The 19,653-nt window shown below is 36.1% G+C and overlaps 5 protein-coding genes across 7 annotated transcripts; 2 read left to right on the top strand and 3 right to left on the bottom strand.

Moving 5' to 3' along the window:
- Positions 1 to 274: 274 nt before the first annotated feature.
- On the bottom strand, positions 275 to 5,936 carry LOC149730743 (RNA helicase aquarius-like). The gene is made up of 4 exons (XM_089883958.1): positions 5,744 to 5,936; positions 1,977 to 5,402; positions 1,459 to 1,754; positions 275 to 1,194 (listed from the first exon to the last, which is right to left on the bottom strand). Exons 2-4 carry the CDS (start codon positions 5,391 to 5,393, stop codon positions 585 to 587), a joined length of 4,323 nt encoding a protein of 1,440 aa, XP_089740084.1. The 5' UTR covers positions 5,394 to 5,402; positions 5,744 to 5,936; the 3' UTR covers positions 275 to 584.
- Positions 5,937 to 6,008: 72 nt separating this feature from the next.
- LOC149730744 (uncharacterized) lies at positions 6,009 to 10,666 on the top strand. Of its 2 annotated transcripts, none has more exons than XM_089884045.1 (10): positions 6,009 to 6,145; positions 6,730 to 6,825; positions 8,168 to 8,330; positions 8,474 to 8,599; positions 8,784 to 8,877; positions 9,010 to 9,073; positions 9,137 to 9,262; positions 9,330 to 9,400; positions 9,455 to 9,548; positions 9,665 to 10,666. In XM_089884045.1, the coding sequence occupies exons 2-10, from the start codon at positions 6,775 to 6,777 to the stop codon at positions 10,172 to 10,174; spliced, it is 1,299 nt and encodes a 432-aa protein (XP_089740171.1). In that variant the 5' UTR covers positions 6,009 to 6,145; positions 6,730 to 6,774; the 3' UTR covers positions 10,175 to 10,666. The 2 variants fall into 2 exon arrangements, with proteins under 2 accessions (XP_089740171.1, XP_089740172.1); XM_089884046.1 differs by having other exon boundaries at positions 6,085 to 6,173.
- A 134-nt stretch (positions 10,667 to 10,800) lies between these two features.
- LOC149730745 (ATP synthase peripheral stalk subunit F6, mitochondrial-like) lies at positions 10,801 to 12,161 on the bottom strand. Its single transcript, XM_089884105.1, has 3 exons — positions 12,028 to 12,161; positions 11,799 to 11,949; positions 10,801 to 11,060 (listed from the first exon to the last, which is right to left on the bottom strand). The coding sequence occupies exons 2-3, from the start codon at positions 11,937 to 11,939 to the stop codon at positions 10,860 to 10,862; spliced, it is 342 nt and encodes a 113-aa protein (XP_089740231.1). The 5' UTR covers positions 11,940 to 11,949; positions 12,028 to 12,161; the 3' UTR covers positions 10,801 to 10,859.
- Positions 12,162 to 12,272: 111 nt separating this feature from the next.
- Positions 12,273 to 13,817, top strand: LOC149730746 (spermatogenesis-associated protein 24-like). Of its 2 annotated transcripts, none has more exons than XM_089884091.1 (2): positions 12,273 to 12,407; positions 12,991 to 13,817. In XM_089884091.1, the coding sequence occupies exon 2, from the start codon at positions 13,005 to 13,007 to the stop codon at positions 13,611 to 13,613; it is 609 nt and encodes a 202-aa protein (XP_089740217.1). In that variant the 5' UTR covers positions 12,273 to 12,407; positions 12,991 to 13,004; the 3' UTR covers positions 13,614 to 13,817. The 2 variants fall into 2 exon arrangements, with proteins under 2 accessions (XP_089740217.1, XP_089740216.1); XM_089884090.1 differs by lacking the exon at positions 12,273 to 12,407 and adding an exon at positions 12,604 to 12,925.
- A 211-nt stretch (positions 13,818 to 14,028) lies between these two features.
- On the bottom strand, positions 14,029 to 19,181 carry LOC149730747 (rab11 family-interacting protein 3-like). The gene is made up of 4 exons (XM_089884037.1): positions 18,048 to 19,181; positions 17,519 to 17,731; positions 17,020 to 17,189; positions 14,029 to 16,631 (listed from the first exon to the last, which is right to left on the bottom strand). The coding sequence occupies exons 1-4, from the start codon at positions 18,606 to 18,608 to the stop codon at positions 16,187 to 16,189; spliced, it is 1,389 nt and encodes a 462-aa protein (XP_089740163.1). The 5' UTR covers positions 18,609 to 19,181; the 3' UTR covers positions 14,029 to 16,186.
- Between the last annotated feature and the right edge of the window lie 472 nt (positions 19,182 to 19,653).

Genomic DNA, 19,653 nt, shown 5'->3' on the forward strand with positions numbered 1-19,653 from the left:
AAAATACGTTTCCCACACACACTGACGAAAGTCATGAAATGTTGTAAGATCAACTTCTTTCGCCAAATCCGCGCGCAACCACCACGTGTTTGGGCTAAAAAGTGAACTGTACCATTTCGACGGCATAAAAAACTTCGGTGCCATAATTACGTGGTGTGATAAGACTATGTCCCGGCTTGCTTTTAAGTGTCGCTGCTCTTGATATTAAACATTGCTACAAACGTAACAGTCTGTTCTGTATTTCAAACGTTTTACAGTAGTATACAAATCCACCTTTCAGAGATTGGAATTACGTTTATTTAACATTACTACTATATGTCGGTATGTGATCTGGTTTTGTAGCAAGGTACTGATAGCCAGTTAGAGCAACAACACAACATTTAAATTAAAAACAATAGGAATTACGCAATGTAGGTGTTTATGATTGGATAGAAAACAATTGAACTTTAACCAAAATAATATTTATTACTTTTGTTACCATCACATTATGCTTCTGCGTAACATACTGAGTTTTGTGTGCGAACATGGTAACGAAAATGGCACTGGCTGTGACTAATGTTACATAAACAGAAAGAATAAGATGTTCAAGTTTGTTCTATCTCTCCCTCTTCCATTTCAACTTGAACATTTTGATCAGTGGATTCTTTTTCAGTAGCTTTGACTTCATCCACACTTTTTTCAGCATCTTTTGTCTTTATTGTCTTAATTCTTTTTGCATCTGGCTCTTCATCAGAATGAGGCTTAGGATCCTCTGTGACAGTCTCCGATGAGCCTTCAACAATTTCACCTTCCTCCATTTGCATCAAAACTTCTGGTGGTTTAACTTCAAACTCTATCGGCACTGCTTTCTGTTCATCCACCTTAGCCTTTTTCTCCTCTGGTGGTGGCTTTTCAAGCTGCTGCTGTTGCACGGGTTGTTTAAGGTTCATGTCCCTTGCAATGTCGATGTACATATCGTACACATAACGATGCATGTGGGTCATGTCAGTCATAGTAAGGTGAGAGTTACCAGGTGACCGAAGCATTTTAGGTGGATACTTCTCGCCAGTGACAATGCCAAGGTTCAGCGGGCGTGACATCAGTTGACGGAAAGCTGGTGACAGCTCAAAGCAGTTGCTGAAGAGAGAAACTCGGGCAAAGACATAAAGACCAAGTCGAGCTCTTGACATGGCAACCACTAATCGACGAACATCCCTAAATGAAAATAAAGTTAGTACTGTTGAAGGGATTTATGAGCATAAAAATATTACTGTTGTTATTAGGTGTGATATTTACTCTATTTCACTTCTGATCAAAAACAATCAAGATTTTTAGAAACACAGTAGTTATAAATAAAAACTCAAGCTTTAGTGTTGAGGGAATTTGAACACCGAAGAGTTTTCTACCTTAATGCAATGCAAATCCCTCTTATTTTAAAAGACACAAGTACATGATAATTAAAATAAACAAAAACTATACCTGATGTGTCCAACATGTTTTGTTCTCACGAGTGAGAGAATAATATAGTTGTTCTGTTGTCCTTGGAAGCGATCCACAGTAGTTATCTTATTTGGCCACCCAATAAGTGGATTATTCCCACACCTCTGCCTAACCACATCTCGTATCAAATGCTTCTGCCCATTGTATGTCGTGAGGATGGTAATTTCATCAGGGGAGTATCCCAACAACCTCATGTACATAAACAGGGAAACACAATACTCCGCCTCAGCCAGGTTTTGGTAGAAGTAAGGGTTGGGTTCCGATTCTCCAACACCCTGGTAAATAAGACAGTTTTTGTTGAGTTTTTAGTATTTTTCATAAAACATTCCTTCTATTTTTAAATTTATTTATCATCAGATTATAATTGGAGTTAACATTAGCTAAATCTTATACACAACTTGCTAGATAAACTGTTTAATGTTACCCATATTATGAGTAAGTGACATTGTCACTCATTAAATTCAATCGTATATCAATAGGTTTAATTTCCACATTACCATGTAATCTTCCACATTAATGAGCTGAAAGTCGAACACAAGACCTGGGTTGAAGGATTGATATTCATTGTTCTTCATGATGTGAGGAAGATCTCCCAACTTCTTATATCTCCATCTGTAAAGATCGCAAATACTTGGCCTTGCTCGACCCTGAGCATCAAGTTGGACTGTGGGGACACCCAGGCGTACAAGACGGGCAAAAAGAGACTGCTCCATGTTGGAAAACTTTTGGAATGCAAGGTTCTTGATGACTGGAGGCAATTGATGATGATCTCCAATCATTATCCACCTCTTTAGGCGATTGTAACCATCCATGGGATTCTGGAGAAGAAGAGGAATAAAGGTTTCAATCTCCAAAATTTGTGCAGACTCCTCCATAAGAATGTTGTCGTATTTGAAGCCTAACTCAGTGAGGTCCTGTCGCTTGAGTGCAGCATGTGTACAGGTCATAGCAATAATTTTTGCACTTTTAACAAGTAGATATCTGGATCTGTCAAGGCCAGACCGCAGCAGTTCAAACGCTCTAAACTCTTCCAGTTGTGTGAAGATGTTTCGGATATATCGGAAACATCCTTTAGAGATTTCCCAATTCTGCTCAAAGTTGTTGCCTTTGAACAAAGGCTGAGCATCAGAAAAGAAATCACTAAAAGGGAATTCTGATCCAACAATATCAATAGATTTTGATTGAACCACGCTTCTCTCATATTTTTCCCACCGTGACAGAACTTGGTACAGAAAAAAGTGGCAAGCAGTTTCGCAAGTGTATGACACATCTCCTGGCACTCCTAGACTCGACTGAAGCTTTCCCACTTCTTCCAGCAGCTCGATTCTCTTTGCAAGCACAAAATTAACTCTTCCGTAGCGGGAGAAATCTTTCTCTGTTTCCAGCTGTTCCTCTCCATGACCAAGACGAAGAAGATGACGCTCATCAATATCAAGCTGCATAATCTTTTCAAAGAGTTGATTCAATGCCTGATTGGAATGTGTAACAATAAGTGTCCTTTGTTCTGGAAAGTTATGATACAGATTTGAGATGATCTGGACTGCTACATCTGTCTTACCAGTACCAGGAGGACCCACAACCATAGTGAGCCCAGGTTGCATCCCAGATCTAATTGCTTCTGTTTGTGTGGGGGTAAAGTGGATAGCATTTCTTCTTGGTGCATTGCGAATGTAAGGACCACGGTTTGGTATTACATGCGATCTTACCACTATGTTTGTATCTTCTTTATCAAAAGTTAGCTTAAAAGGAGGAGAAACAGCTTCTTCTGTGTCGATTTTATGATCAGGAAAGCTTTCTTTCAAATGTGAAATTGAAAGAAAGGTGTCATTCCAATCCAGTTCCTTAATTTGTTGTCCCATCTTGGAATAATTGGCTGCACTAGGATCACCATAACCAAGCAAGACATCATGCAGCCAGTCTGGCACAACACACTGTGTGTTCATTAAACCCCTGATTGTGGCAAGCACAGCTTTAAAGTTGTTCTCTTTGGGTTTCCTTCGCACTATAAGATTCAAAGACTCATAAGGATCTGGATGACCTTCTTTCACCACAGACTCCATGTCAGATTGGTATTGGTTTGTATCCAACCACACACGAAATGTGCGGTTCAGACCTTGGATTTTGGGCTTGGGTTCAGGCCCTTCTTCTATAACATGACCATCATCATCCAGCATACCTTCCACCTCACATCCACGAACCAAGACATTAAACCTTTCTGTGAAAGGGATTTTTGACCTTTTGGACATGTTAGGGTCATTTTTTAGAGGTTGAACAGCTAAAAGAAAACAGATATCATGTTTTCTTAGATTTTCCCATTCCTCTCTTGTGTTTCGTGGTATATTGGTTGTTATGGTAACATCAGCTCGCACTTGGGAAGGATGGGATTCTCCAATGTTGGGTTTTGCCACCTCAACTACATTGAAAGCTTGAATTGGTAGTGCCATTCTTGCCCAGCCTTTAAATATGCAACCACCGTCCTCTGATTTCCATGCCTTAGTCCTGTAAACTGCGTCTTCAACATCTTGTCGAATTTCATATGCTGACTCAAGTCGAAACAGGTTGAAATTTCTTAGCAAATAATCATGAAGTGTTAGGAACTGCAGATTCAACTTTGGCAAAGCAAGGCAGGAATCCATATTAAAGTGATCAGTTTTAGTTAAGTTTTCATCCCACAGCACCTGCTCAGTTGGATAGAGAGGAGATTCATTAATAGCATCTAATTGTGAAGGCCTTCTTTCATGGAAAGACACAATCATTTCAAGCACAGTGTCTTGGTCATCAGTTCCAGTAGTTTTTATGTTCAGTTCCTCACACAATTCAAGTAGTTCTTCCATATCTAGATCCTGCAGCCATTTTTCCAAGGGCTTTCTTTGGTCAAGCTGTGCAACAGAACCAAGCGCAAAGTTTCTTAGTTTTGAAAATTTGGAAAAAGCACATCTTTGAAAGTGGCTCATTCGCTCATAGTGAGCGGACATCATTTCTTGTTTGCTCAGAGGCTCTCCGGTTAGATCATTTACCTCAAATGACGTATACATCTGAAGTGTCTTCACCAACTGTGTAAAAACATCATCCTTTTCAAACAGACTGGACTTCATGCATCGGACTACAAGGTGGGTATCTGTAAGCACAGTATTAAACCACCTTCTTGTAGGCAAACATGAGTCCAGATCTATAACTAGATCCAAAAATCTATGACAGTAATCAACAGTTGGTTGATCAAATTCTTTCGCTGCAATCATGCTGCAAAACTTATTCATTGCAGTTTGTAAGAACCCACGGTCGAAAGTGTTGCGTTTTTTCACTTCTTCATCCAATTTTGCATCTTTCTTCATGATGGACTTCCAAGCCTTCCTCAGTTTTCCACTCTTTTTTAGCTCCTGCTGGAGCCGGGATGGCATAAGGTTCTCCCACATAGCAAGACTTACTGTGCGTTGCACTTGTGATCGAACCACATCAATTTCCAGACTGTTGTAGCAATGATCCATGAAAATAATGAGAACCGTTCTTTGCTGCAAACTCATATTTTCATCTAGTGTCATGTCCATAATCTGCTTGAACAAATGCTCAAATTGTTCTGGTTTAGTTTTAAATGGTTCCCATGCAGGCACTGCTTCTCTGTATTTCTCATTCACCATGCATACAATAGAAATTACATACTCAGGTGTACTGCGCTCTGGGGAGTAGTTTGGCCACAAATAGTTCTCCAAATACTGGCTGAACTCGAGCAGCATGATCCTACGAATGTTAAAATCACTTCCCAGGAGTTCCTTTTTAAATACGGTATCAACAACATCGTAGTTAAAAGGAACATCAGAGCTTAATGCCTTGGGTGACCAGTTAGTAACAGCCAACTTGCTCAGGCTGTCATTCAACATCTGAGCAGTGGTGGGTGCCTTGGCTGTTCGAGTCGCCATGTTTCAAAACTGCAATAAAAAGTAAATTTTGTTAGTGGGCACTTTACAATAAAACACATCAAAATTTTAGTCACAGTTTGATAAGTAAAAAGTAACCACATCATTTTTTTACACAAACATTTAAATTAACACACCTAAAAAGTAGATTAGTAATACATCTAGGATCTAGTCAACAGACAGAAATCTTATTTTGTATATTATATCATACAATTGGGTTTAAAATTGTAAAACTACACACATTTTGTTTATATACGGCCATACGGGCAACGATACTAGTAAAGAATACAGTGGATAATTTAACATTTCTTTATCAATTAAACATTTATAGGCACCTTAAAATTAGCACTTACCGTTTTCACTTCTATTTTACTCTTCTCTCAACGATCACAAAACAATTCAAAACGTTATCTCTTCGTAGTGCATGTCAGAAACAAAACACGCGCGATAGAAATCGAAAGAGGTTGTAACTTTTATTGGAGAATTCCAGATTACAAGTTTACCGTTGTGCTTGTGCTATACCTCAATTGGTTTTATACATAATAGAAACTATGTATAAAACTGCACCCCACCTGCTACCAAATTGTTTTTTAAGTGAATTTGTTGCAATTAAAATATTTTTGTTGAGTCTAAAGTTAATGCATGGCCGAGGGGAATTCCCTGTAAACAAAAGGAAACTCGGTTCGTGTTAACAGAGAGTTCGTGGGGTTCTTTCTTCTCGATTACTCAGCGCCACACCGGATGATGAACACATTGTGAGTAATATTGACTCTAGTCTATATGGTAATTATATCATTTATTATAAAACTATTGATTATCTATACTCTAAAGTAACGTGTTACCGCCCTACAGTTTGTGAAGTATATTTTTTAAGTTTTTTATAAACACGTGATATGTAATCTATTAGGTTTATTACCATAATCTTGTACACTTTTGACATTAAAGAAGTTAGTTTAAAATTCAGTATCTTGTTAATTTGTGTGTTTTTATTTAAATGTAAATATTATGTTTTTAAAAACATAAAACCTATAAGCAGAAACACAAGATATTTGTGTGCACTGTTATCCGGTTTTGTAAGATTGAGTTTAAATATCAGGTCTAAAAAATTCTATTTTTATGGATTCCAAATTTGAGCTGTGACGTCTAGTTTCCTGATCAATATTTCCCAAACAATGTAAACAGTCCCATCTGTGTGGGATGTGTTGTTTTCTCAAGGCATTCAAAATCCCCAATGGCTAGATTATTCAGTGAATAGACAGTTACAAAATTTGTGATAAACTTGAATGGGTAGCATTCCAAAAATTTTCTGCTGTGATTTAACAAATTGTATTCATTTTAGAGATCAAAATAATTTAAGATGAGGAAATTCTAAAAAGCAAACAAAATGTGTGAAGCAGATTTAGATGAAGATGTTTTATATGAACTTCAAAAGGAGGTAACTATAATTAATTAAAAAAATAAAAAAGTACTGTAAAGAAATATGGCATACACAGGCGCGCCGATTTTCTAAATATCTGGGGTATGCGGAGCGCACCTGTGCGTTGACTATGACGTCATATACGTCATTATACACGTGCGCATACGAATGCATTTTACCGAATTTCGATCTATCAGATTTGAATCTTTTTGTATGCGAATCTAATTACGGGATTCGGTATTCTGTTTAATGACATCACCACACACATCTTCTAACTAAACTATAATAACAATTTTTAAAACATAATAATTTTGATAAAAAATATTTTTGTGTTTGTGGGACTTTCGAGAGTAAACGTTTCGCAACGTCTTTTCATAGTCTGCTATACGTTTCATGACGCAAAAACTACCCAATAGTACAATTTTTGATCATTTTACAGCTCATGATCTAACAAGGCTACTATGAAAGAGTCAATAAACTGACCTATGTGTTTTTTTCCTATAAACATAAAAAGGTTCAAAATTCGGAATTCTAGATTCGAAATAAAGTATTCTAGGATATCCTAGAATTCGTAGTTATTCTGTAATGTGCATCCCTACAGTGCGCATTAGTATTTTTTGGCGTGAATTCGCAACACAAACTTTGCACTACCTTTCTCATACCTGCGTGTAAAATGAATATAATTTGCCCATTAAACGCGGCAACAGGCAGTAATATACAACCTAAATATGTTCCAGAAGTATAACTGCTTTATATTTACGATATTTTCCTCAATCAAGCAGTATGTTAATTCTGAAATAATAAGGATTTACTCGTGGATTCATTGCGTCACAGTAGCGATTGTCTGGCCTGGTAATTGATTACGACACAATAGCAATTCACACGCTGATAATTTGCGTCATAATACCAATTGTCCCCTTGATTATTTTGCCTGCAGTTGCTTGAAAACAGGTTAAATATTTGCCTTTTCACGCATGCGATCAAGTGAAGTATTAATACGTTTGCAATAAATACTTCTTACGCACGTAAATGCAACGTATTGCGCACCTGCTTTAGTGATTAGAATGAGACCGCTAGACGGCTTTAGCGTTAGAAAATGGGTATGCCGCATACCCTATAAATATTCTGAGGTATGCGCCGCATACCCAGGATCGGCGCCCATGGGCATACATGTGTGCTAATGTAGCCACGTTTTGGTGGGTAAATGCATACTATAAAAATGATTTGGATTAACACAAGTTGCACTTATTCATGGTAAAGTCTCGACTTTCATGTTTCAGCCAGGCTAGGTGGCTTATTTGTTCACACTCATTCTAGGATAAAACTCAGAAACTCGCTAAACAATGTGATTTTTTTAAAGGTTCTAAAAAGTCAGCGTCATTACTTATGTGATCACCTGCAGCCACAAAGGTTGTTTCCATGGCTCCAGTCGCAGAACAGTTTGACTATGGATGACTGTGAGCACATGCAAAGTCTTCCTACAACAAAAAGAACAGTTGATAAACTCATTGATATACTTATAAGTAAAGTAGCATGAACTATTTTTTTCATTTTAGTTTGTTTAGGAATACAAAATCATATTAAACCAATAGACATGGAAAAAAATCGTGAAACAAAGTTAAAATATGTACAATTACCTTACATTGATAGTCATTGTTTGTTTTAGAGTCTGGGCCAGGATGTCTGATAAAACTGCAGCGTGCTATTCAAAGAAGTAGCAAAACACAAGTATTTATAGCAGATCGATTGAAGAAGAAATACGAGGAATATATAAAACAGCATATTGAACAAGGTTAAAAATGTCTTGGTATTTATTATTTTTTTTTAAGTTTATCCATTTTTGTGAATTATAATGTTTTTTTGTATATAACTAAGATTATAAAAGCATATTTTACATAAAGTTATATAATTTGTGAACTCTTTTTTTTATGTTAGTTTTGAGATTTGGTGCTGAAAATTTATTTTCAATTTTGTAGAAAACCTTAGAGAAAGTGAATTCACCACCCAACGTACACCTCCCCCACCATATACAACATTTCCTCATATACACGCACCACATATGGAATCAAGGTAAGTACATATATTATACAACGATGTTGTAGGAAAGTGAAAGTGAATCAGCAGTAAATGACACATACCAACATGCCACTATATTATGTTTCTATATCATATGATTATCAGCATTATACAAATGTATTACAGGTTACCAGATGCTTCAGCATTTGCTCCGAGTGCCAAATTCAGCACAAGCAAAGTAGGAACGCAGGTACAAACTTACCGTTTTAAGCAATACATACCAACAACACATAAATTGACTTTGTATTTCTAGTTCCGTGGCAGTGACCGCCTTTCCACTTCTGTGGAAGTCTCAAACCCAGATACGCCGCACGTGAAACCAATTCTTTTCTCACCAACAGACAGAGTTCCTGTAACTGATGAGTGGCCATCAAAATCTGTAAGTTCTCTTGTATTACAGACCTATTAGTGCTGGTTCATTTTTAACAGTGCACCATTTATTGCAGCCAAGCAGCATTCCAAGCTCAAATTATGAAGATTTTATAAGAGACCGAATTTCTATCTTTGGAGATGGCAAGTGTAAATTATATTATTAACAATGTTATTGTTATAACAAGTTTTTAATAGGTAGTTACACAGCTGCACCAAATAATAGAGATTCCTCACTATCAGGAAAAGTTGAAAATAAAGAGGAAAATGGTTTACCTGATCATATTTCTTTACAAGTAAGTCCAGTTAAATGAATGAATATACCATGCTTCACTTTCGCATGGCGAGAAAAAACAGGCTTGTAATGTTTTTGCATAAGGTTAAGCATGTAGTGAAACTTTGAACTTAACAGGCAAGGAAGATAGCTTCTTATTCTTCCTCACCTTCCAACACAAAGGTGTTTGTTCGTGACAATGGCAGAGAGTATACGTCACAGACAAGTCAAGTATTATCAAACCTGTTTAATGAGCAAAGTGTTGAAATGGAGAAACATCAAGCAAACATGAGGTTTTCATCCAACGGTAGGAGTTTTACGAGACAATCACGTAATCCTGATGAACATGATGTGAGCCTTAGCTACACTAGGTCACCAACACACAACGTTCCAAGCCGGATTGAACCAGTTCAAACCAGTATTGCTGCAGATCCTGTTGTTGCCAATACAAATGAAAGTAGTAGTGTGGATGTTACAAAAGAAAACAATGTCAGTCCTCTCTTAAAAGTAACTATGCCTAAAAGAAGCTTGAACTCTGACAAAAGTATTTACAATGCCACATCTCCTACCAGTGATAACAACTATCTGATGTTACATTTTCCAAACTCCGACAGTGAAAGTTTCGAAATAACTGATGATGATGAATAATTTGATTTTATATTCAAGGGTAATATCTATCTGATGCTGCTAAAGCCTTTTTGAAGAGATTTATTTACACAAGAAGTTCCAGCATATGCAAGTCGATGTAAATAGTTATTAGAGTAGTAGTAGTTATTGTGATAGCAAATATGTAAACTGTATTAATTGAACTGTTAATTGTACCAAATCATTGTGCGTTTTTTCAAACCACCATTTAATTCTTTAGCACTTATTTCATTTAAAGCTCTTAAAATGCCAAAGTTTAAAAAACTGAAGCACTTATAGTCTTATACCTTTGCCTTTAGCAAAGAATGTTCAATTATACCTTTGCCTTTTAGTAAAGGATGTTTAACGTTCCTAGTTATAATTTTAGTCACCAGTTGTTTGTATTAATTTTTTTGGATAGACAGCTAAGAATGTTTATAACTAAAGCACTTAATTATGCCTTTAATTGTGTAACAACCTTCTTTCAGAATAAAATTATTTTTAACGTTTACTTTTCTCAACCCTTGCCATAATTTAGTTATATTATGTCTCATTTTTTTAAAGGAAACGTATCATTTTTTAAGAGAACAGCTGAAAATAATTAAAAAAACAGAATCTGGCACTATGATATTTTACAAAACAGGCTTCAGTACAACATGAACTTAATTTTAATTTCACAACCAATTTAACGTATTTAAAAAAACAATGCCTAATTATCTCCTAAACTACTGATGTTCTGTTGTTCAAGATCTGGCTCTGCAAAATTGAACTCTGGAAACTTCAGAGGATCACCAACATTGTACATCTTTGACAATCGGTCAATGGCATCGTCTTTACTTTGTTTGTAATCTGGACCCACTTCAACTGGACCACCACCTTGCTTGGCACTTAAATCCTTGTACTTTTTGATCTAATAAGTTAATTTCAAATTAATCATGGATGCCCTGTTATCATCTTCCTTACAATATATATATATATATATATATAACTCATTCATTTACACTAGCATTAGGAATTTACTTTCAAACAAAATGTTTTTGGGGACCTTAGGTACTCTTTGTAATTTATCATTACATTTTATAGGTTCATAATATAGGTATAAGTATAACATATTAGCTATACAATTTAAAAATCTGGCAGCTCGTGTGTTGTGACTACTAGAAGTAGGAATTTGCCTAAAAACTGGCAGGTATAGCCTTTGATAACAATATAACAAAAATGAGAAACTTCAAATGAACCACTAAATCACACACATTTGAGGCTGGTTTTAGTTCTACATGACAGATATTTATACCAATCGTAGCATAAGTGATGTAACTATTAGTTGCCATGCAATTCACCTTATACAGTACGGTACTGTACGTCTGTACCTAAAAAATTCCACAAGTTTTTGACAATTCAGAATAACAACCTTTGCACAGGCCGTGTGTACTCAATATTGCTGTTTTAAACCATGATATATTACGAGAATTATATTCATAAATTCATGCAAAAATAAACTTTTCAATTCATGCCAGCAAAACCTATACACTGCTACAAATATCTAGAACTATTTTACTTTCAAACACCTTACATGCTACTATAAAACTAGTGTTTTCAAAACTGTCAATTTTAAAGTAACAATTTAATGAAAAACGGTATATTATACCTGGTCAACAAAGATTTGTTGCACGGGGTCCAGCTTGCCCAATGCAATTGATGAAGCACCGAAATTTCTTGAGTAAATTTGACGTGAAGAAAATGATTTCAGGACTCCCGAAAAAAGCTTAACACCAGATCTAGATGCCATTTTAATGTTTCTGCACATGAACGCACATTAGATTCATTTAAATCACAAATATTAAACCAGTAAGCAAAGAAATAAACCAATAACTTACCGAAATGAAAATCGAAAAATGTCGAAACGCAAAATTCGTGAATGGTTTGCCGACCTTCACGTTTGTCAGTGTTTCCGGATTTATTTTAAACCTTAGAGCTACAGGCTGCCGAAAAATACAACAGACTTATACATGAGTGTTTGAATACTTTTAAAAGCAAATTTAATTTTTCAGATGTTTATTTCAGTTCAAATACCTTACTGCAAGTCTAATAGTTACTTGAAATACTTTACAAACTTAAGTTGACAACACTGCTATCGGTAACCGTCATCTTTGATCCCGGATTACTAGAGCGAAGCAACTTGTTCAAGCGTGACCACCGTAGAAAACTTCAAAATATTTTTAAATTTTGAGAAGAGAAACGTTGAAAACAGACTGTGGTAAGTTATTAAAAGTGATATACTTTAATTTCGGTTTACTTATGGTAAAATTGTGTTAGGCTAAGGTGGTACTTTTGGCTTATTTTAAATCATACGGGTTGACCAAACTGCCAGTCATACTCATACATAAAACTCGGGTACCTAATAAAACTACGGGTTGCAAATTTTTTGATTGTTTTGTCCAGAAACGGTACGCGGCCACGTCCAATAGATGTCAAATGACCATACGAGTTTAACAGACCAAGTTTTGGTCCGATACCCCGAATGGTTTTTGAGTTATGTTTAAAAAACCATTACGCGGTTGCAGATATTTTGGTTGTTTCGATATCTCAAAAACCATTTGAGGTATGAGGAGACCAAAAGTTGGTTTGTTGAACTCTATTGGACCTGGTCGCATAGCATTTATGGTCAAAATACCCAAAATATTTGCAACCTGTAGTTCTATTAGGGACCCATAAAACTCCAAAAAGAATAATTACCGAGAAAGTTACATATGTGGTAACTCATTAGCATGCAAGGTGTGTGAATCAGAACACCCGCAAAGGTACATGAGTTAGATTTATTCATTCTTGTAAATTTACAGTCCAAAAAATTGAGATGAATGAACCAGAAAATACTGAAGATCTTCGGCGAAGTGGGAGTTCTTGTTCAGGGGCAAGCATCTCTTCGTATTCCTTGGTTCAAAGCACAATGAAAGATCTCTTCCATGTTCAACAGAACACATTGGAAAGGGTCCGGCAAACTGCAGAGCGACAGAAACAAAACTACGTCTCAAAATCTGAGTATGAAGAAGTCGCATTTAGTTTAGAACATGAAAGATTGGAACACTCGAAAACCAAACTTATCTTGGAGCAAGAGGGAGAAAAACTAAAGTATGCACAGAATCAAATTGAGATCTTGAAGGAACAAATGAGCAAGGCAGCAAAAGAGCATGATACTATTGCTAAAACCCTGCAAAGTAAATCTTCAAGGGAGACCAAGAGATGTGATTATCTGTTGGAGAAATGTTCAGCCGCAGATGAGGAACTTCAGCGATTAAATGATTGCCTATCTTTAAAAGACAATGAGATCTCATCATTGAAACAGAGGCTCAAGTCGCAGAAGGACAACCATAAACAAACACTTGCTGATATTGATATCAACAAAATGCAAGAAATGTACATGGCAAAAAGTTTAAGTGATTCACTAAGGAAGTCTAAAAAATGACTTTCCATAAACATGGACTCTTTATAACACTGTGCAATAAAATAACATAACTGTAATGTCGTGTTCTGTTTACAAAATATTTTTATTCGTGTTTGCGCAAGGTTTTGAGCAAACGGTTCCATGCTTCTTATTGTTATGTTGCTTTGCGTAAAATAACCTATTAATATTTGAAAATGTTCATTAAATATTAATGCATATGCTTATTATCCAGCCTGACTTTACCCAATGAATTCATTTCATTGAGCTTCTTAGTAAACAGCAAAAATATACATTCCAATCATGTTTTAAAGTTAGGTATTACAGTAGTAGATTACACAAGAATTAAATTTACCAGTCTGTGTAAAAGTAAAACAGCATGTTTTCTGGTGTTAACTGTTATTAAAATAACATACACAGTTTAAAATAACATACACAGTTTAAATGCAAGGTCACATTTTATTACATAAATGCTAAATCAACCAAAGGTATGATACTGTAGTGCCAAGTGAAAAAGAAGTTGTAAATTATTGATGCCATCCCTCGTAGCCCACACATTTCCCTTAACATCAACACTCCATTATACTAAAACACAGTTTTCCATAAAAGCTAAGCATACGTAGCACCAATTCAAATACTATTGTGAAAAATGCGGGCTTGAGTTAATGTTTAACTGCATTAAAATGTAATCTCAAACCACTGTCCTTTTAAAACATGATAAAATTTGACCGCTTATTTTTGGGTACACATTTCGTTAAATTGGTTAATACAAAGTCAAAACCAATCAATTAAAATTAGGTACTCTGCAATACTGGTTACAGTCGGTACTAATCGTCACGACTAAACTAGTGATTCACAGTGCACAATCTACACAACAAAATCATCTAAAACATAAGAAAATAGAAGATCTTAAGGGAATGTACCCGTAGTTCAACTGAAAACGGATTTAGTACAGAAAGGAATACAATTGAGAAAAATAGAATTTCGTCACAGGTGGGGTAATACAGAAAGGTGTTATTTATAGGTCTAAGCTGAGAGTTGTACATATGCAGCAACATTACTAAGTTAATTTACAAAAGCGAGTAATCAGGTATGGCATAGCGGGCATGGTGTGCAAAATTTGGAGCTTTAATTGCTATCTTTAAGAGGTTAATTTAAAAAATATGCAGTAGGTCATTATTTTGAATGTGTAACTACAAGCTGAGTTACAAGTCAAGTTGAGTTGTTTGAGCAAAAGAATAATGAATATGTAGCACCAATAGATTTAAAGATAAGACAATTAACAATAATGCTATACAATTAAAACATAATAAAACAGCTCATTTCACATTAGTGAGCGCAGTAAAAAAGAACAAAATTTAAAAGCGTGTAATATAGTATTGTACGCTATACAGAATACTGGAACTTAGGCAAACAAGAGATATATATTATTTATTAACTACATCCCATTGTTGGTAGTATGTTGACGCACACACACACCCATGGTGCACTCTGCTGTATAACACTTAAAAGCAATAAGCTGGTCTTACACACAGTGAAAAGAGGATTAAAACAGCCTGCTGGTTTCTCAAGCATATGCACATGCTGAACAGCCTTTAAATACCAACATATGTAAGAATATAGTACTGAGCTAAGTGAAAAACCACATGCCTGATTAAACATAATGCCAAAGAAATCAATAGAAGGAAAATCAAGAGTCTGAGTGTAAAAATGATCCAAATGGACTTGCGTGTCTGGCGCATGAATGTGAATTTAGCGTCGTATTGATTGGGAGTTTCGTAGTAAAACTAACAATCAATAACATCTGGAAAACTGAACATCATCTTTTTATATACGTGACGTCATATCAACTGAATACACAAAGGCCACAACAGGCGGTGGTGACAATGTGTTCACATGGTACGTAAACCCCTTTGTTAGCCAGCGCTGGTAACCAAAGCATTAAACAACAAGGCATTTAAAGAATTGAAATTTGACTCCCGTAAACTGAATTATACACGCTCCACTGTGCGCGAGTTCTTTGAAAACTTAATGTCGGTTTAAATAATGACGCCACCAATGTTTGTCATATACCCTGAATCAGCCTTCTATGAAATTACAGCCAATTATGGTATCGGCAATTTAAGTAACTTTCAGAGCGACATAATGTTTTGCAGTCTTTTAAGATTCAAGCCCTTAGATACCAAAACAGATGTATGTTTAGAGTGAAATAGCAAAACCCAGATATATTCTAACTTCTAAGCCCTTGAAATGCCGAACAAATTTAAGCCTATCAAAACGAGCAATCGTTATGCCCTTATACGCTCAAGTGTATGTGAAGTGGGGTTGTGGAAGCTGTGTACACAAACCTATCACAAACAAACCAACTGCTTTTGCGACGCGAGCATGTCAAGTTTTGCAATTAGCTAAGCCTGCGGTTACACAACATGGCACTTAGTTAAGCTTAATGAGGAAAGGAAAGCCTATTTATGGAGCCAAGGTCACTCCAGGAATTCAAAACAAGAATGGCAGCTCCAGCAAATATCTCACACACATGCTAAAACATGGCATACTGCTACTAATACAACTACTCACCTTACAACACAAGACTGTTAGGGTTAAGACTTAATCTCTAGTATAGTTGGGTCGCGCTCTAGCACGCTCAGGATTATGCGATCTAAATAGTCCCGCAGTTGGTTATTTATCTGCTCCTGTTTCTTCAGCTCTTCCATAAGATCATCTTTAGATGCATCAGATAATTCCCGAGCAATAGATTGATCCCCATTCATTAGGGATCGAACATCAGTGATGTTCTGAGCAAGCTGATCATTCAGCTCTTCATTTGTAAGCTTAAGTTTATCATTCTCGCTCCTTAGGTCCTCTACATGAGCCTGTAAGCTCGCAGACTGGGGATTAGTTCTTAAGAGGGCAACCTGCTCATCTAAAACTTCTTTTTCATTCTGTGTAGATTCGAGTTGACTTTGTAGACAACCAAGCATTTCTTGCAGTCGTTGTTGCTCAGTGTCATGTTTATCTTGTTGTAATGTGAACCTCTGGTTTAACCTGTGGATTAATCAAAAACTTTAATAAAATTTTTACATTGCATTAGCATGGTATTGTCAGTGTACTGTAGTGTATAGGTAAATGAGCTTTTCTATTGTATCATACTGGCACGGATTTTTTCCAACAGGCCATGGTTAAGCACCCCAGTTTTACAACTACAACAGCTTTTACCCTGCTGTTAAGTCCATACAAACAAGCAGCCAAAGTATACTGCATTCACCACATTAACAACTATTGTGTTACTGCATTTTAGCAATGTGTATGTCACTAAAGATTTTACCTAACATTTAAAAATGTGACAATTACATAATATTACTGACACAGATACTTTGACACCAATATTAGGTTGCTTAATGTAAAATGTTATCCAAAAAAAAGGTAATACAACCTTCTGTATTCTTCGTTAGTTTCAACCAACTGTTGTGTAAGTTCCTCGTTCTTGCTGAGTGACTTTGACTGATCTCTCTTGGCTTCCTTAGCCATGCTCTTCAACTGACCAACTTCTATTTCAAGTCGATCATTCTCACTTGTTTTTAAATCCAACCGACCTTGAAGAACCTACCATAATTGTATGTAGCTTTAGTGACATTACTTCAATACTAATACTCTTCAGCACTTTTCCATTTGTTTATACAAAACTAGTAAATTGCTTATAGAAAATATAGCTTATGAATTACAATTACCCACCTTACTAAAAGTTATTTAAATTTTAAAAACCTACATTACTGTACCAGACTGCTCGTTAACATGTAAATTTTAGTTCAGACTTATATGGTTCTTCGCAATGAGTGTGAAAAAGACCTTTGGAAAACTGTTTGCATTGGGATCATAAAAGAATGTTTTACAAAACCAATGTTTGTGCTGAATTTTATAAATATAACACACACCTGTAGTTGAAGTTCCTTTTCACGTTCCAGTTTCGATTGTAAATCCTCTAACTTATGAGTAGCATCCAATCTTGCCTCCTCTGCCCGATCTGTGAGGTCTTGAACTTTTTCTTCCAACTCCATCACACGACTGTTTAGTCGCTCGTTTTCACGCTTCATTGACTCGTATTGTAACTGGATGTTTTTCTCCTCTGACAGCCGAGAAACATGGTCCTGGAATAAACAATTTATATCGTATTACACTCATGACTGTAAGTCATAGGAAACCTTATTGATTGTGAAGATGCAATAGACTTTGGCTGTGATTGTTTATAACTAAAAGCTATTTTACACTAAAATTGTGGGGTGCTTAGGAATATGATGTCACCCATTGTCATGGCACTTTACCAACACTGATGTTTTATCATAAATGAAAATTATAAATCTTGAAAATACAGCCAAAAAGTGAAGTGACCATGTAGTGAACTACCAATACAGTTCCGCAAAGATAAATGTGTAACAATTACGAAAGACTATTTTCTAAACTTACTTTTAAACTGTCTACTTTCTCGGACAGATCTTCAAACTCAGACGACACAGAAGATGTGTCTTCACATTTATCATAAGATAGTGGAACGGAAGGCAACATTCTTCCTGGAGTAAGACTGTGAGCTCTTCTGTGTGACCTTCTGAAACTGCCATGCCTTTCAAAGTTATCAGACCTTGCATCATACGGCCTATTCGGACTTAAATGTTTGGGTGATTCTCCAAATGCCTCGAAATTCTCCATCTCTGTAACAAGCTCGTCCTCTGGGATATCGTATTCGTTATATGTGTTCTCTGGATCGGAAACAGACTCCTCATCCTCAGATCTGCCCTGAGTTTGGTCTTTTAAGTTCCCGCCCTGCAGGTGATTGACAGCTGAGCAGAACTGCTCAAAAGAGATTCTTCCTTCCCTCTCAGGGTCCAAGACCTCCTGTATTGCGTCGAGCGCTTTACCGTTAAACTGTTCTGCTAGATTGTGGGCTAAATATTCAGTTAATATATATCCATCACCATCTGGATTACACAGCTCAAACACCCCTCTAAGTTGTTCTCCATCACCAGCCATTACACATTTTTCAGGCTTGGCTTTTGAACAGACCTAAGAACAACTATGAACATAAACATGGCAAATTTTGAAATTTCTAACAATTTTACCTATCTCAAAATTACACTAATCCATATACTTTAAACTTAGTACTGCTAGTCACTATTGTTGTAGGAAAGGCATACACCACGACACTTGAATATTACAATTGCCTGATTGTCACTTTCATTTCCGCACAATGAAACGTAATACAAAGCCAAGCGTGGTTACTATTTACATTGGGCAAGCTCTTTATAAAAGACGCCAATAAGAGTATAAGACCGCGCGTGATATTTACAATTCACGTTTACACAGACAAAGATAGAACCGCCTACATTTGCTATTCCCTTATAAACACATTGTATCTCAATATATTATTACCGTTGGATAAATGAATATTAGTTACTATAAGTCAATCATTTTTAACTTCTGACAACTCATTACTTGCGTAGAATATCTTGTCTTGCCTTGTTTGACTCTGCCGCGGGCCTCAACCTTAAATCAGCTTGCATTTGATGACTAATGACCACAACTGCGCAGACAACGGACTACGGCTCTGTTGTTAGGCAGACTGACAATTACTCTCAGGTAATGAGAAAAGAACTGAGTAACCTTGTTCGAAAAAGTATTTATATAGGGAGTCATAGAAACCTTACGAATTTAGAAACACCGGTGTCTTTAGAATTATTTGGGGAGTTTTATAGTTACCTTTGCTAATTTTGCAGTTTAGTTTTAATTACATCGCAGAAATGTATCTTAAAAAATGTATGTTTTCTGGTTAACTCCCAAACTAATATGAAAGGCTACCCTTTAAACGAAAGCCATTCTGCGTGTACCTTACAGAGGACCAGAAGTAGTTTTTATAATAAATTATTATACAAAATCGTTAAACTATATTGGCACATATGCAATAAAATACACCTAGTGCTATACGGCTATAAGCTTCTTTTCGTGGCGATTTCACTTGCTTAGTATGTATAGTAGAGTAGGGGAAGATGGGACACCTTTAGCACATTATATCTAAATA

The sequence above is a fragment of the Ciona robusta genome, chromosome 9 (genome assembly GCF_009617815.1).
Source record: "Ciona robusta chromosome 9, ASM961781v2".
NCBI classification, from domain to species: Eukaryota; Metazoa; Chordata; class Ascidiacea; order Phlebobranchia; family Cionidae; genus Ciona; species Ciona robusta.

What these genes read in the sequence shown, in the direction of transcription:
- LOC149730747 (XM_089884037.1), bottom strand. Translation starts at nt 18,608, where the DNA reads ATGGCTGGTGATGGAGAACAACTTAGAGGGGTGTTTGAGCTGTGTAAT. An exon ending in AGAAAGTAGACAGTTTAAAA is followed by an intron (nt 17,732 to 18,047) that starts GTAAGTTTAGAA and finishes TGTTTATTCCAG; the next exon opens with GACCATGTTTCTCGGCTGTC. An exon ending in ACTAACGAAGAATACAGAAG is followed by an intron (nt 16,632 to 17,019) that starts GTTGTATTACCT and finishes ATTAATCCACAG; the next exon opens with GTTAAACCAGAGGTTCACAT.
- LOC149730745 (XM_089884105.1), bottom strand. Translation starts at nt 11,939, where the DNA reads ATGGCATCTAGATCTGGTGTTAAGCTTTTTTCGGGAGTCCTGAAATCA. An exon ending in AACAAATCTTTGTTGACCAG is followed by an intron (nt 11,061 to 11,798) that starts GTATAATATACC and finishes TTAACTTATTAG; the next exon opens with ATCAAAAAGTACAAGGATTT.
- LOC149730743 (XM_089883958.1), bottom strand. Translation starts at nt 5,393, where the DNA reads ATGGCGACTCGAACAGCCAAGGCACCCACCACTGCTCAGATGTTGAAT. An exon ending in TTAATGTGGAAGATTACATG is followed by an intron (nt 1,755 to 1,976) that starts GTAATGTGGAAA and finishes CTTATTTACCAG; the next exon opens with GGTGTTGGAGAATCGGAACC. An exon ending in AAACATGTTGGACACATCAG is followed by an intron (nt 1,195 to 1,458) that starts GTATAGTTTTTG and finishes ATTTTCATTTAG; the next exon opens with GGATGTTCGTCGATTAGTGG.
- LOC149730744 (XM_089884045.1), top strand. Translation starts at nt 6,775, where the DNA reads ATGTGTGAAGCAGATTTAGATGAAGATGTTTTATATGAACTTCAAAAG. An exon ending in TATATGAACTTCAAAAGGAG is followed by an intron (nt 6,826 to 8,167) that starts GTAACTATAATT and finishes ATTTTTTTAAAG; the next exon opens with GTTCTAAAAAGTCAGCGTCA. An exon ending in ACTCATTGATATACTTATAA is followed by an intron (nt 8,331 to 8,473) that starts GTAAAGTAGCAT and finishes TGTTTGTTTTAG; the next exon opens with AGTCTGGGCCAGGATGTCTG.